At 50.4% G+C, this 15,767-nt stretch overlaps 7 protein-coding genes across 7 annotated transcripts; 4 read left to right on the top strand and 3 right to left on the bottom strand.

Moving 5' to 3' along the window:
- Nucleotides 1–140: 140 nt before the first annotated feature.
- On the bottom strand, nt 141–2,065 carry AKAW2_61239A (putative MFS lactose permease; the record flags this gene model as incomplete). Its single annotated transcript, XM_041680809.1, has 6 exons — nt 141–386; nt 466–893; nt 949–1,171; nt 1,235–1,584; nt 1,652–1,865; nt 1,919–2,065. 6 exons carry the CDS (start codon nt 2,063–2,065, stop codon nt 141–143), a joined length of 1,608 nt encoding a protein of 535 aa, XP_041546737.1.
- A 969-nt stretch (nt 2,066–3,034) lies between these two features.
- Nucleotides 3,035–3,580, bottom strand: AKAW2_61240A (uncharacterized protein; the record flags this gene model as incomplete). The annotated part of the gene is made up of 1 exon (XM_041680810.1): nt 3,035–3,580. One exon carries the CDS (start codon nt 3,578–3,580, stop codon nt 3,035–3,037), a length of 546 nt encoding a protein of 181 aa, XP_041546738.1.
- Nucleotides 3,581–5,400: 1,820 nt separating this feature from the next.
- AKAW2_61241S (uncharacterized protein) lies at nt 5,401–6,028 on the top strand (the record flags this gene model as incomplete). The annotated part of the gene is made up of 3 exons (XM_041680811.1): nt 5,401–5,516; nt 5,583–5,902; nt 5,958–6,028. 3 exons carry the CDS (start codon nt 5,401–5,403, stop codon nt 6,026–6,028), a joined length of 507 nt encoding a protein of 168 aa, XP_041546739.1.
- Nucleotides 6,029–6,667: 639 nt separating this feature from the next.
- Nucleotides 6,668–8,822, top strand: AKAW2_61242S (uncharacterized protein; the record flags this gene model as incomplete). Its single annotated transcript, XM_041680813.1, has 3 exons — nt 6,668–6,812; nt 6,864–7,236; nt 7,283–8,822. The coding sequence occupies 3 exons, from the start codon at nt 6,668–6,670 to the stop codon at nt 8,820–8,822; spliced, it is 2,058 nt and encodes a 685-aa protein (XP_041546740.1).
- A 2,600-nt stretch (nt 8,823–11,422) lies between these two features.
- Nucleotides 11,423–12,187, bottom strand: AKAW2_61243A (UbiX family flavin prenyltransferase; the record flags this gene model as incomplete). Its single annotated transcript, XM_041680814.1, has 1 exon — nt 11,423–12,187. One exon carries the CDS (start codon nt 12,185–12,187, stop codon nt 11,423–11,425), a length of 765 nt encoding a protein of 254 aa, XP_041546741.1.
- A 555-nt stretch (nt 12,188–12,742) lies between these two features.
- AKAW2_61244S (UbiD family decarboxylase) lies at nt 12,743–14,353 on the top strand (the record flags this gene model as incomplete). Its single annotated transcript, XM_041680815.1, has 1 exon — nt 12,743–14,353. One exon carries the CDS (start codon nt 12,743–12,745, stop codon nt 14,351–14,353), a length of 1,611 nt encoding a protein of 536 aa, XP_041546742.1.
- Nucleotides 14,354–14,661: 308 nt separating this feature from the next.
- On the top strand, nt 14,662–15,531 carry AKAW2_61245S (uncharacterized protein; the record flags this gene model as incomplete). Its single annotated transcript, XM_041680816.1, has 1 exon — nt 14,662–15,531. One exon carries the CDS (start codon nt 14,662–14,664, stop codon nt 15,529–15,531), a length of 870 nt encoding a protein of 289 aa, XP_041546743.1.
- Nucleotides 15,532–15,767: the final 236 nt, after the last annotated feature.

A 15,767-nucleotide genomic window follows, 5' to 3' on the forward strand; every position in this document is an offset into this window, starting at 1 on the left:
TGTTGGGATGGATAAAATATAAGGTTATGATAATGGTATTCTCACACAACTTGTGCAATTGACTAAGAAATAAAGATGGTAGTGAGTAGTGAGCATCGCACACCGTAGATTATATACTCCTGAAAGGATGAAGGCAGAGGTCACTTCATCTCCTCCATCTCCGTCAAATCCTGCTTCTTCAACGAGGCCTTGACCGGATTCTTCTGCTGGAAGATAGCAGTCAACTCCTCCAGCGTGCGCTTACTCGTCTCCACAAACAGGAAGTAAATCACAATCACCTCCATCGTATCCCAGAAGATAAACAGGAAGTAATACTTCCATCCAGCCTGCGTGAAAGCAATGCCAGTGACAAAGGTATTGTAGAACGACGCAATGTTGACGAAGAACTGCCACAATTAGCACCCACTCTCTCACACACGTATATATATTCATGTAAGAAGAAAAGAAAGAGGGATTAAAACGTACGTTGTTCATCCCCATCCCCTTCGCCCGACTCTCATACCGCAAACACTCCACCGGATACATCGCCTGATTAGGCGTCCAGCCAGCCGAATAGATAAACCCAAAGAGATAAATCATCGCGATCTGTGCGCGCGCTGCAACTGCGCTCTTGGCAATGGGCGTGCCGTCCGGTCCGTCGACCACGTTCGTTGCGTTCAATGCAGTCACTATCGCGAATAATACCACCACGATACTCGTCGACACGAGGAGCTGTGTACGTCGCCCCATTCGGTCGGTGATGAGTGCTCCTGACACGGCGCCTAGGAATGAGACGACGTTCTGCACTCCTTGCAGCATCAGTTGCGTGTTGTTGTCTGTGATTCCGGCACCGCGGAGCATCTGCGGGTAGTAGTAGCTGACGGGGCCGTTGCCGGTCCATTGGCCGAAGAGGGCTATTCACTTATCAGTATGTATGTTCTGAGGTTTGGTGAAGATATGGAGATATACCCATAATGATAACCAGCATAGACCGGTACCGCACTTCCCGGGTATTGAACAACTCGCGATAATCCCACCACCGCTTATCCGATCCCGTCTGGGAGATATCCTCAATCATCTCGCGGTACTCGAGCTGCACGATGGGCGCGTTCCTGTCCCCGTCGCCGTGGTAGTCGGCGAGGACTTGCAGTGCGGCGTCGTGTTTGTCTTGGGAGATGAGCCAGCGGGGACTCTACACATCATCACGTTAGCATCCTGTCCACGCCCTAGAGAAGATACAGTGGTGAGGACACACCTCAGCAACAAAAGGCACAAACACCAATACCAAACCCGAAAACACCATCTGTAACCAGATCGGGATCCGCCAACTCATCGTCCCCTCGATCTGACTCGTCCTCCACGGGATGAATGTCCCCGGGATACCGCCTCCGAACCACAACACATTGTATAGACCCGTCATGGCGCCACGGTATGCTGGATGCGCCATCTCCGATACGTACGCCGGACCGGCTGTCGCGGAAATGGCGACGCCGAAACCGAGGATGAATCTTCCGCCCATGAATCCGCCGATGTTGTGGCAGGTTGCTTGTACGATGGTGCCGATGATGATGAAGAGGGAGCCGAGGGCCATGCCGACGCGGCGGCCTATTAATCATTCATGTGTTAGCTCGGGCATGTTGGGATGATGGATGGGGTGAAGGAAGGGGTATACCCTTAAAGTCAGTAGCCGGGCCAGCCACGAACGACCCGACAATATTCCCGATGGTATAGATGGCGTAGACGATACCCGTGGACGGCGTGCCGTTGTTCGGGTCGAAGCCGAAGTAGTCTCGGTACTGGGCGTAGCTGTTGATGGAACCCATCAGGGATCCGTCGTAGCCGTTGATGCAGGAGTTGAGCATAGCGACGGCGATGCAGCAGTACAACTATCGACACACTATATTAGGACACGATAGAGCGTCTGGAAAAAAGGGCATACCTTGAGCATGCTCTTGCTCCATAGCGACGGCTTCTGGAGACTCGTCGCCACAGCCAGAGCCGTGTCGCCCACCCCACCCTTGAGCTGGACATTGGGGTGGTCGGAGTCGTCGACGTGAGAGACGCTGGTCGTGGTTTTCTCAGCCATATCCACTCACTTGGTTGAGGTATTGATTAAGATATTGATGATCGGGATGAAAGTGGGAATAACACGGGGAACTCACCACACATATATACTAATTAGTGAGTACTCAGTCGAGGCCGCCGGTGAGGCCAGGTAGAATGTATCGGATGCAACGGTAATATGGCCGAGGAGATGTGATAGGATCGGCTGATGCAGCAAGGGTGCAGCCCCGTATCCAAACGGGAATAGAGAATCCGGGGTAGGTTTACCCTGTGGTGGAAGATGAATGGTTGGAGGGTAAATTGTTGGTGGGGGAGGCTGCTAACTACTGCACTAGTCGATACCTTTGATTTGATAGACCTTTAGCCACTACGAGCCAGCTATAATTGACTCATTCTAAACTAAGCTAACCTACTTTAATGAACCTCTGATCCTGTTCATGTCAGCGTTTCTCAAATACCACGGAATACGGCCCGACGTGCCGTAGGCATGGGGATCCGGGGTAGAGAAATTAAAGTCAACCCTAAGCAAGGCACTCCGCAGCGCATGACCCATACGAGAGCTCGAATGAATCTGCCCAATAGGCCATTCGATAATTTGCCTATAGCTGCAGTCTGGAATCAATCAGACCACCATAATCGCGCGAGTTATTTCTCCACCCGCCACATGGAAAACTGGAAACGAGGGCCGAATCGATTCGCCTCGGGCATCACTGCAGCCCAACCCGCACAGACCGGGTCAACTCGATCTAGCCTGTTAGTAGACCCAGACCAGACCCTTTTAGACGCAGGGTCCGAGCTAGATTCCACGTGTAATTACAGTTTACATCAATTGCTTAGTGCTGGCTTCTGTTTTTCTTGTCTGTCTATCGTGACTCATATTACACATAACAATAACATCTAGCTAGCTAGCTATACAAGCTATCATACACTCACCCAACCAGCCCAGCCCCCCAAACTCCAACCCAAATAATACACAAATCAAAAAATAACATCATGCCAGAAACTCCCCCTTCTCCTCGGGACTAACATACAAACTCAACGTATAATACCTCCCCTCAATAATCTCACTCTCCCCGACCAACCCCCCAGCCAACACCAACCTCGAACCCCCTCGAAACGGCATCGCCACCCACATCAACCTACCCTCGCGATCCGCCCCCATCCACGCCGTCTCCGTACACGACATACTACTCCCAAACAGCAGCGGATTGAACCCATTGCACACGGCCTCGGGGATATGCAGCACGTTCTCGAGCACAATGGTATGCGTATCGAACGGGTTATCGAGGCTGCGGACGACGGGGATCTCGACGGTTCCGATACCGGCCACTTCGAGCTCGTCCATCGGGTTGAAGATGTTGTTCTTGAGGTGCGCGGTCACAGGTCGGTAGGTTGTGAAGTGGGCGCGGTCGCGCGCGTAGTGCACGTTGCCTTGCACCACCATCCAGTCGTGGCAGATGCGTTGCGATGACGGGAGGTGCATCGCTTTGGTGCGTTTGCGGGGGGAGGTCGGTGGGCTGAGCGGGCGGGTGGTCATTTTGGTGCGGATGGATGGGCTGATGGGAGGGATAGAGTTGGTAAGGTGGTGTGAAGCTGTGCTGTTGCTGTGTGGGTGTGAGCTGTGAGGGTGTTAGTGGGTCAATTGGGATGTTTGGGGGGTGAACTTGGGAGAGACGTACTAGTTAATTGCGTACGTGGTGGACGGACGGGTCAATAGGGTTATAATAGAAGTGAAAAGGGTACGAGATTGAGAAAGAGATCTCGTGAGATGCTGAGCTGAACCAGACTTGACGCGCCGAATGCGGAAGTCGGGCAATATATCGGGGCGGTGGCTGGTTTACCGCCTGCGCTAGCTGGTTTGGGTATGGCGGGTTGCTATTTCGGGTAAGCGAGGTAATACGGGAGTTTGTTTCTCCGGTTGTCGCGCTCTGCCTAAAGGGGTTAAGCGTTCTGCAGTGAGCAATAATAAATAAGTAGGGAGAAGATGGTTATAGCTGACTACTAGTCTAGACTACTGTTCACTAATGTAAAGAAGGGGGATCTGCAGATTATCGCAATAGGTTCACCGCAGTTTGAGGAGACAGGATATTCTACTATGGCCCGCTGAGGAACCTCTACATTTACAAGCCAATGGCAAACAGTGGCAATTGCTCTCCAATAGCTGAAAACGATACGTCAAATGATATCAATTTGTTGAAGCAAGGAACAATGCAGCAAAAATCTTGCTGCGAATGTTATTTGTGGTTCCTAAATCTTAGAAAAGTCCTGACCTTGAATATCCCATCTTATCATCCCATCATATCTTCCAAGAAGCGTGAGCTTTTAACAAAACTGATCATCGCGAAATGCTGAGTTCAGTCTTCGTTAGCATGGCGCGCTTGCATTATCGATAACACCACTCCGGCTGAACAAGAGACAGGCTTACGTTCTCCTGCTAATGCGAGTCTCAAGTTTTGGCTTCTGGCAATTATCACATTTTCCTAGCCAAGATTCTGCGAGCTGATAGTCCCAATGTTTCCGAGGACAGGCCCTACCCTCTCGTTGTGCAGTTTCACAGCGTGTGAAACCAGCCTGGGCTAAATGTTTACATCCAAGGTGGCTGCGTACTGCAAAGGAGCACATCGTGCTATTGTTTGTTGAGTGGTAGGTTGGTTGGAGAATCGAGTGACAGATATTGTGGTAGTGAAGGGTGAGAGCTCGACAGCGCAGGAGGGAAGAGGAAAATATAGAGAAGTTAGCGAGTAAGAAAAAGTTTAGAGTAGAAGGATGCCTGGAAGAGCCATTTTATACAATATTGATGGAATTCTTCACCTCGTTTCTAGAACTATGTTAAACCGGGAGAAGCCGTGCACTTGTGACAAAGAGCGATAAATCTTCCGTGCCGATCAACAAGCTTAATTACACAGCCCTGATACAGAGCCTGAATCTGCAATGATTGTCTATTTGACTGGTACGCTAATGCTTCATAGTCACTGTCTGAGAACATTCCCTACTGTTGTCTGCAATGTGTAGTGAAGAAGGTCGTAGCAAGCCAGATACGAGATTAACTACTTATGTGAATATAGAATCAGTATAGAAACTCACATTTTTGCCGGGGGCATTCTAAGATTTTCACCTTATCAGAATCTATTCATTAGTGAATATGATGGTGTTATTCCATCAACATGGCTTCTTTGGGAATAGGCTGCCAGTACTGTCAGTTACATGGGTACCAGAAATACCGTCTCACATTCACTATCGCTTGCTTCTACTATCTCATCTCTAGTCTGATCTTACTTCTCACAATCTACAGACATAACCCGCAACCTCTTCTGCTCTTATATCACAGTTGTTAGCGATTTGTTATCCCGAGGGATCATGGAACCAACACCACTAGCTGATGCCATTACTGCTCCAGTGCCTGCAGTTGACCTGATCCTCGAAGATCGATGCCGCGATTTTGCAATAGCTGATATAACCCACATCATCGTCAAGTGAGTAAGCTATGAGTTTACTTCATAAGGAGCTGGAAGACATCATCTAACTAATCTCATCCCAAGACTTCCTTTGGGAATACTGAACTTGATAAAGGAATTTTGTGCCGTGAGCTACAATCCCAACCACCCACGGCTCTTCAAGGAATTTATCGGAAAGGCAATATCGAAGGCTTTCTTTGGTGACGAGCAGCAACTCCAGTGCATAAAGTCTAAGCAGATCAGGAACGTTGAGTACGTTGGATACAAGAACGTCCAGAGAACAGAAACTCCTATAAAGTCTCCTCAAGTCATCGTGGTGGCTCTCTTGGAACCTGTTCCCGGCCAGAACTTGAAGGCGGTTTGGAAGCCTGCCCCAGAACTCACACCTGCAAAAATTCGAGAGCGTGAGTATCTGGCGCCATGAGGTTCAATATATATGCTAACAGTGTGATTGAGCAGGGGCTAGATTGAGGGCTATGAAGAAGTCTGTCAGAGAACAGTACAGGAGATGGGGACTACACTTGGACTGATTCTTGTGGAAGTTGTGGTCCTTTCGGATCTTCGCAGGGTGGTCAAGCTGTACCACAGTAGAACGCAAATTACGACCACACCATCTTCTACCGAGAAGATAGTGAAACCGTATTTGATTGAGAGCTAGGTTAGCACTAGGCGCTTCTAACTCGATTTCTAATACAACTATCGAGCCTATTGCCCGTACCGAGCATCTCAGATTCGATTGGCTTATGAACGGCCCAGGTCGTTGCAGCGTAGCCTACGATATACAACAGGAAGTCAGGGAGTAATAAATTTCAAATAAATGTTGGCGTAGGACGGCGTAAAAAGTAGCTAATTATATCACGTTACATGGCAATGTGAGCCGGCGTGACCGTGGCAGGGTACAGCATCCTTCCTCGTAAGGCGCACCGTGAAGCGTTAGTCCCGATGAACCATATCTATGAAAGCAAGTTTCCCCATGTTTTCGGACTATGTTGAACCGAGTTATGCATGACAGACCAGAAGGGCTGCATACTACAGTGCGGGGAAACGTCTGTCCAGTCAGGCGCGAAAACTAAGTCCACCAATACAATGAAGCTCCTCGAGCTTGAGCACGGTCGCCTCGGGGATAGTAACCCCATTGAGTTTGATACTTGGCAGCATAAGAGGAGAAGATGAAGGTCTACCGCTTCTACCGAGCAAGAATGATCAACATGCGTGTCTTTCTTCTTTCCCTTCTCGTGACTCCGATTCTTGCTGTGGTGGGACCTGAGTCTCTGGGGTCAGATATCTCCATTCTACTGCATAATGATCTATTAGGTGAGTATGAGCCAAGATAGCAAAACAGCAGGACGTGTAACCCTTAGATAGAGGCAGATAGTCCACTGGTAAACTCAAGCGTCATAATTCTGGGTGACAAGAATTTGGAGGAAGCGACCGAAGCCTGCAATGCGCTCGGAGAGTCACTCTGGGGTAGTTCTCCGGCGACACCTGCAGAAATCAAGCCTGATCTTGAATACCTTTTATACCGTGGCGACTACAAAGGCCATCAGCGTTTCTGGATATTACCAGTCAACAGCACTGGTAGGACAATCGATCTGAAAGGAACTATTGCACCGGCAGAGAGCAGCCATCTTTACCCCGTGCTTTGCACACAGAGTGCTCCTTATTCGACAGAAGACTACCAGAACACAAGCAGCCAGTATCAAGTTACAGTGCATGCGAACAACGAATACCTCACAGGGTAAGATTTTCCTGTCCGTGAGCCAAACATTTAGCTCACCGGGTAGGTATCGTGATCATGTTATATTCCGGTTCATTGGTGTCCGCTTTGCTACCGAGAAAGAACGATGGACCTATCCAGAACAATATACAGGCAGTGGAGGCAACGCATCTGCTTTGAAATATGGGTCCGTGTGTCAGCGCGACGAAAATGGTAATGAAGAGAATTGTCTCATTCTGAATATCTGGACTCCTTACCTCCCTCGTCAGCCGGCAGAGAAGAAATTGAGACCAGTAGCATTCTGGATCCATGGCGGTGCCTTTACTGGCGGAAGCCCGGACGATCCATACTACGATGGAGGGAATCTTGCATCTAGGGGCGATGTTGTCGTTGTTGGGATCAGCTACCGACTCGGAACCCTTGGCTTTCTCGCTTTGAATGATGGCAAAACCAACGGCAACTTCGGCCTCGCTGACCAAATCGCTGCCCTCGATTGGGTCCGCCAGAACATCGAAGCCTTTGGAGGTGACCCCGACCAAATCACCATTTTCGGTCAGTCTGCCGGAGCAGCCTCTGTGCGAGCGTTGCTGGCTTCGCCTAAAGCAAAGGGAAAGTTCAGCCGCGCTATCATGCAAAGCAACCTCGGGGGTCTTGCCTATGGCACCACTTACTCACGGTACTATACCATTGATGAGGAGATGGATGTAGCTGCAAACGCCATCCTGGAAGAGACTAACTGCACTGCTGCGACATCGCCTGTGGACTGTCTCAGGAAGTATACCGCCAGTGCCATATCCGATCTGTCGACCACAGCGCGATATCTCGTCGTTGATGGGACGTATCTGACCAGCCCTCAACTTGATCTCAGCAGCTACACAGAAGCATCGCGTGTACCTGTTATGATGGGCATCATGCGTGATGACGGCGCCCAGTTCATCAGCTATCCAAATGCCAGCGAGAGTATCGACACTTTCTTAACTGAGAATGACCTGCCCGCGTCTGTCCTCGCAAGCGGCCTTTTTCCTCTAGCCACCGGCCCCAATGCCACACTGGACGTGTTCAACACCTCGGCTCGTGTGGCAACTGACGGTATGTTTCGATGCATCGATGAAGCAACAGGATATGCAGGCGTCGTCAACAACATATTCCCTGAGGTATACTTCTATGAGTTCAACCGGTCCTATGAGCTCGAGGGTCAAGTATATAACGGTCGAGTATGCTATGCTCCCCCGACCGCAGGGCATCCAAACGGTGACCCGAATCTGGAATACTGGAAATGTCATTCCGGAGATCTGTACTATGTCTTTGGGAATCTGCGGCGTTTGAACCAGCCATTCAGGGATGAGTATGAGCTACCGTTCGAGCAGTACGTACTGGACTCCTGGGCCAGTTTCATTCGAACTGGTAATCCGAATCCGGATCCGGAGTTGTTGAGAGCTAGGGGCTATGTGAATACCAGCCGGGCTGTGGAGGAAAGTGGTGCGTGGCGGCCTTTGCGACAGGGGGACTATAGTTTGAGGAGAATGCAATGGCCTCCGTATCAGACTGTATTCAATGAGGTGGAGCAGTGTACTGCGTTGGACCTGCCGCTGAATTACTATGTGTGAATGTGTTAGATTGATCAAGGTCTTGAATGATGGGGAAGATTCCATGCAGGCCAAGTATGTCTGCCCAAGAAGGATCATTCAGGCATCGAGGATTTCAGGCTTCTGGACAGTTCCTTGCATATGTAGGAGTTCTCCTATGTAAATTGACAGCTCTGGACCCACCGGAATACCTATATAAAGGCGCTTGAGCATTGCCTTCAACTTCGTCTTTTCTCCCTGTCCACCCCAGAAAAGCCAAGGGGGGTGGACGGAAGGGCTGAGACCACAAACCTCAATGCTTCTTGTATCTTTATATATATGACGATGATGATGAATGAGTACATCAAGGTCACCATCCAGCTCTGGATAAGTGTTGTTCTCACAAGACAGCCTGTGGCGCTGGCAATGGCAGACGAAATATCTTTGTCTTACACATAAGACAAGATACTACTCCTGAAAGGAGCGGTCATACGTACAACGACAGTGCTGTACAGGCAAAGATCATGAGGTCACTATTTACCGAGCAAGATGACCATGATGTCGTGATCAGTACCAATTTCATGAGAATGATTTATATAACGGACTGGCAGGACATCAACGCACAACGCTACACTCAGCGAAAGAACTGTGTTCACACGCCAGACCTGGCTAAAACAATCTCAACTTCCCAATATGGGTACATAATTGGATGCTCGCATTCGACGATGCCAGTGTCCTAAGCCATGTTGCTTGTGAGCATGAGATGTGCGATTCGACAGCACAACGACACGAGCTATATATCATATTTTCGATTCACAGCGACACAACCATCGTCTCCCCCATTGACTGGCTCGAGGGAATCGTATCCTCGAAGAATTTATTCCTGATAACTGCAAACGGGCAACATCCCCTTCCTCAGGACGCAGGCTTGGTACTGGAACTGTTTATGGTCCAGGCTATCCGTGTTGATTGGCTTTCCAGTCTGTTCTCAAGGCCGAGTAGGAAACGTCTGACCACTTCATAAATTGTGGCTGCCGGTGTGGTCAAACCCCTGCCTTTGGTCGGGGAACATCATTTTTTTTTTTTCACGAGTGGCTCTTGTCAGAGGCAACTTGGCCTGCTTGAAGGAAATGCACTATGACCGTCACTACAGGCATCTCATTCGGGACATTGCCTCTCCTTCCTCAACTGGCAAGCTAACAAGAGAAACCCAGCGTATTGTTCTGCGCAGAGTGAGAAGCCATGGACAATCGAGGGAGATTTCCGGCTCAGCTTGCTGTAAAGTTTCCGTGACTTGTTGAATATGTTTGGCAAATACCTTTACTACGCAGCTTTGCCGGGTTAATCTGGCACTGCTGCGATTGCACTCGCTTGGTGTCTTGTTGCGGATGATGGTGATCAACTGAAGGGGAGTATATAATATGGAAGCAACCGATGTTGTGTCTGCTATTGACGACACTGAAACTTATCCTACTTTCTGGGCGATAGGATCGAGCTGAAACAAGAACTCAATAGACACCATATCTTGAGACTTAGGAGGTCATCGATGATATGACTGCGTGGAGCTCCCTATATACATATCTGGACAGAGAGATACATCACTAGTCGAGGTACGTCGGTATTCTGAAGTGGCGTATGTCTCATCGGATACCGTAGATTTAAGTGCCTTGTTCTTCGCTGTCTGTGATGTCACCGACAGTTCAGGTGGTATATACAATCTAGAGGACGTCCACTACTGGCTGGGGTTGCTCTGAAAGCATCATTAACATCTTGTCATTTCCCGCTCATTACTTGCAAGCAAAATCATCCTGCTGTTTGTCTCAGTCAATGCAACGTGCTGCTGCACTACTATTGAGAACCACCACCAGTTCAACACTTGTGTCTGTGTTTAAGGGTCATAATTAGGGGCTGTTAAGATACTTCTCGGACAATACAATGCTGAGACCGATCACTACCGCGGTAATGGCCCTGAAAAGCGTACAGGGTCATCGGAGAGAGATCCGGGTTATAGAGGAGCTGAACAGCAGTGTAGAGAGAGCAGAAACTCTGAGCAAGACTGATGCCAAGGTGCTGCTGCAATATATATTCCTCAGGGATCGGTTGGGGTGCTCTCTGTATGAAAATCGCATGGCTACCGGATGCCTTATTGTTGTTTACAGAAATGAGACGCTCTCAAGAATTGTCGCTTGTCGGTGGATATAAATCATAGTGCTTACTTGAGAGCCTGAGTTTCATCCCCATTGGTCTCCCTAAAGAGTTTGTTACCGATCAGCCAAGGCTCTTGTCAACGAAGACATGGTGTACTTTGTGAAGCCAGCACCCTCCATACAATGTCATATCTAGGCTCAAGTTTGACATCTCACGAAGAGGATTCAAGGCTGGTAGCGGAGCAGGCACAGAAAACGAAGTTTGCATCAGCTAAGCATCTTGAGTATTGTCTCATATGAATACCTGGTTAACAGGTGCTGATACCGATATAATAGTACAAATCTGACAATCGTATGGCTGACTCTATATCACCCACGTAGACCCAATCACAGCATCTATTAGCACTAGAACCATCATCCTCTCTCCACATTCCCACACTCCCAGATCCGTAGATACTTCCAACTACCTTCAAGCAATCCCCCGTGGAAAAGTAATCACTTCCTCCACCCCACCCATCTCCCCTCCCTCGGCATAACCCCATCTCCATCCCCTTCACCATTAACCCCCTGACCATTAACATCAACATCAACATCCACCCCCATCACATCCAACATCCTCCCAACACTATGCCCCACCACCTCCCCAATCCCCCCCGGCCTCGTATAAAACCCCGGCACGGGCGGGAAAATCACCACCCCCAACCTCGCCAACGCGAGCATATTCTCCAAATGAATCACACTCAACGGCGTCTCCCTCACCATGAGCACCAATCTCCTTCCCTCTTTAATGCACACGTCCGCAGACCTGGATATCAAATCCTCGCCGTAGCCCATACGTATCGCCGCGAGGGTCTTCATGCTGCACGGTGCGATGATCATTCCGTCTACTGGGTAGCTTCCGCTGCTGATGGGGGCGGCGAGGTCGCGCGGTGAGTGGGTGTGTGTTGCTAGGGAGGTTAGGTAGGGCAGGGTGTATTGGGGACATTCGTAGCGGAGGGTCGGGAGGGCCCATTTGGAGAGGATTAGGTGCGTTTCGATGTTGAGGTCGTGTAGGGTTTGGAGCGTGCGGATGCCGTAGATGGAGCCGGTGGCGCCGGTTAGGGCGAGGATGAGGCGGTTGTGTCGGAGGTGGGGTTGGGATGGGGGATTTGGTGGTTTGGAGGGTGGGTGTGGTGGTGGTTGGGATGTGTAGGTGCGTAGGGGATTGTGGTGATGGCGATGGGGGAGGGGAGGGAGGGAGAGGCGGGGGCGGAATTTCATGGTGGAAGTTGCCTGTGCCTTTGTTGGACTGGTTGAGAGACTTGCTGGCGCGGAATTAAATGGTAATGATTGAGGAATGTATTGTTTTTGATTTGTGTTCAGATAAGTTCAAATGCATATGTGCTGTTGTATGGTTGATATGAGGGCATTCGCATACTTCTCCAATTCGGGGAAGCGGGGATTGCTTGTTTGGGGGTATAGACGATGGCACTATACGTCAGTAGATCATCTGCCGCATTCACAGCCCTAACTGGCTAACGGAATTCCCAACCTTGTTTCCATCTGGAGACTAAACTCGCTTCGAGAGCTCGCTGCAGACCTGGGTCTCCCTAGTGTGCCTCTACCCTGCCATGTTGACGCAATAGAGTATAGATTCTCCAACCCATCTCCAACATCATAAGATGCCTCCTTGCGTTGATAGTATCCTCCCCTCTTTGAATTGATGATAATGCCGAATATCCGATTGCTATCCAGTAGCTGTATGCTGTAGATATATTTCCGTTGAACCCACCCTTCGTAAAAGCAACCAAGACATCAACGAAAGCTAATACTACCATGCTACGCATCCTTAGACCAAGCAGACGCATCCCCTCTCTCCGCCCCTCACGGGCATTCTCCACTACACCACTCAGAGCTAATGACTCCCCCGCCCTCAACTTCCGCTCACTACTGTCCGCCCTCCGCGCTCAAGACGATCTCATCGACATCACACAGACCACCTCCCCTGATCTTGAGATCGCTGCACTGACTCGCCGCGTATATGAGACACAATCTCGTGCTCCACTATTTCACAATGTCACCGACACAGACCCAGAAACCGGTCTCTTCAAGATCCTCGGTGCTCCCGTCGGTCTCCGCGCTGACCCCGCCACCCGGTTCGGCCGTTTAGCCATTCAAATAGGCCTTCCTCAAACTGCCACCCCGCTTGACATTCTCGAGAAGCTCATTGCAGCCAAACATGCCACTCCACTACCTCCAACTCCCGTCTCAGCTTCGTCTGCTCCATGCAAGGAGAATATCCTTCACGGGTCCCAGATTGACATGAGCAAATGGCCTATTCCGCGTCTTCACCCACTTGACGGGGGCAACTACCTAGCCACATACGGATTCCATATCCTCCAGTCTCCTGATAAAGCATGGACATCGTGGTCGATCTCCCGTGCTATGCACATCGCAAACACGCCCCGCACCATCACCGCACCGATCATGCCGGGCCAACATATTGCCCAGGTGCATAAGATGTGGGCCGACCAAGGCGCCAAAGATACCCCTTGGGCACTAGTCCTAGGTGGCCCTCCTGCTGCTGCCTTCGTGGGGGGAATGCCTCTTCCCGCATTTGTATCCGAAGATGGCTACATCGGTGCTCTCTGCGGTGAAGCAATGGAGGTGGTGAAATGCGAAACGAACGACCTCTACGTCCCCGCCAACGCAGAGATCGTGCTCGAAGGCCGCATCAGCACGACTGAGAAAGTCGGCGAAGGCCCAATGGGCGAGTATCACGGGTACATGTTCTCGGACAATGCAGTGCCCGAGCCGAAGATCGAAGTGGACTGTGTCACGTATCGACGGGATCCCGTGGTCCCGATCTGCGTGGCGGGGTTAGCGCCGGACGAGACGCACACGGTGTGGGGGGCGGCGATATCGGCGGAGATTTTGGATGCATTGCGACAGGCGGAGTTGCCGGTGAAGATGGCTTGGATGCCGTATGAGGCGCAGTGTTGTTGGGTGGTGGTTAGTGTGGATGTGGAGAGGCTGGGGAGAATGGGGATGAAGAAGGAGGAGCTGTCAAAGCGGGTCGGAGAGGTGGTCTTTGGCACTCATGCTGGCTGGGAAGCGCCTAAGGTGTTTGTTGTCGGGGATGATGTCGATGTTACGGATATTGGGCAGTTTGTGTGGGCGCTGGCGACGAGGTATCGTCCTGGGGCGGATGAATTGGTATTTGAAGAGGCAAATGGCTTGCCTATGATTCCGTATATGACCAGAGCGAGTAGGTCGGAGGTGCCGAATCCGGGGAAGGGCGGGAAGAGTGTCGTGAATCTGTTGCTGCCATCGGAGTTTGAGGGGAAGAGGCCGTGGGTGCCGGGCAGCTTTGAGGGGTTGTATTCGGAGGAATTGAAGCAGAAAGTGTCGGGTAGATGGGGTGAGCTGTTTGGGAAGAAATGGTAAAGGTAGAGTTGAGTTTAGCCAATGAATTGACAAGGTTTGACCTGATTTAAATCGGGATGATCAACGGGACACATCCGGGGATTCGGTTTCCAACTGCCAGGAACAGGATTGTTTACCATGAACTAAATCGATAATATTGAGATAATGGAAACTTGATGCGCTAGACCAACTGAGACGGGCGCTATAATCAAATCGGCTATAGGAGAGCAAACTAGCGCTTACCCACTTCGTATTCTCCCGGAAACTGATGATGACCCATAAATCCCCAGCAAAACCTGACATCCCCACTCCGCTCCTGCACGTTCACAATGTCTGCTCCCTTCATCCCAGACTTTCCTTCAATCGGGAAGAACATCTACTACTACGAGCCAGACCTTGTAGATACGCCAATACCTGAGAATGCCAACACTCACCCATCCCTAATCATCCTTTGCCCCTGGTACGGCGGCGCAACACCCCGTCGCGTGGCCAAATACACCAGCGGCTACCGCCAACGCTATCCCCGCACATCCATCCTGCTCATCAACACTTCTTTCCGCGACTATGTCGCCCGTTCATTGCACTCTATCGATGGAAACATTACTCCCGCCAAGCATACAATAACCAAGACACTGCAGTCCACTCCTGATGCCAGGATCTTGCTCCACGTGTTCTCTAACGGCGGCTGTAACACAGTCACACAACTCGCGCGAGCAATGAAGTCAGAACCAGTGAACTTCAAATCAGCGCTGAAGCTAATCATCTTCGACTGCTGTCCAGGGGATTCATCTTTCGACAGACTCTACGCTGCTGGAGCAATGGCTCTACCGACAGCTCAACCTGGTCGTGCGATTGGAACCGCAGTGCTTTATTCCACTGCTAAGGTGGGATATGCTCTGCAGAGTATTAAGGCCATGAGATCCATAGATGATTATCGTGCGGACTTGAATGATGCGGAGATCTTTGGGGAGGCGCGTAGGTTGTATCTCTATTCTAGGATTGATGAGATGATTCCCTGGAAAGATGTGGAAGGGCATATGATCGAGGCTAGTCGCAGGGGGTATCCTGTTACCGGGGTCAGCTTTGAGGATGGGAAGCATTGTGGGCTGGTCATGGGGGATGAGAGGCGGTATTGGGATGCTGTAGAACGGGCCTGGGAGGGAGGGAAGACGGTTGTCTGGGAGAAGAGTAGGCTGTGATTCAATGATCATAATGGTTAGATATAACGCGACTACCCTTTTTAAAGGTATAATCAGTCATTTAATCAGGAAAGAACTAGTCAGCCTGAAGAATCCTTAAATCCACCAATCAAGCAGGGTGTCATTTCCTCGGTGACTTGGCGCCTGCCGGCCGCATCCCCGCTTTCACGACTTCACCTGCAGTGCTTTTGCGCTGGATAAGTCTCAACAGCCCATGGCCAAGGCAATAAGGCCGT

This window comes from Aspergillus luchuensis, chromosome 6, assembly GCF_016861625.1.
Source record: "Aspergillus luchuensis IFO 4308 DNA, chromosome 6, nearly complete sequence".
Lineage (NCBI taxonomy): Eukaryota > Fungi > Ascomycota > Eurotiomycetes > Eurotiales > Aspergillaceae > Aspergillus > Aspergillus luchuensis.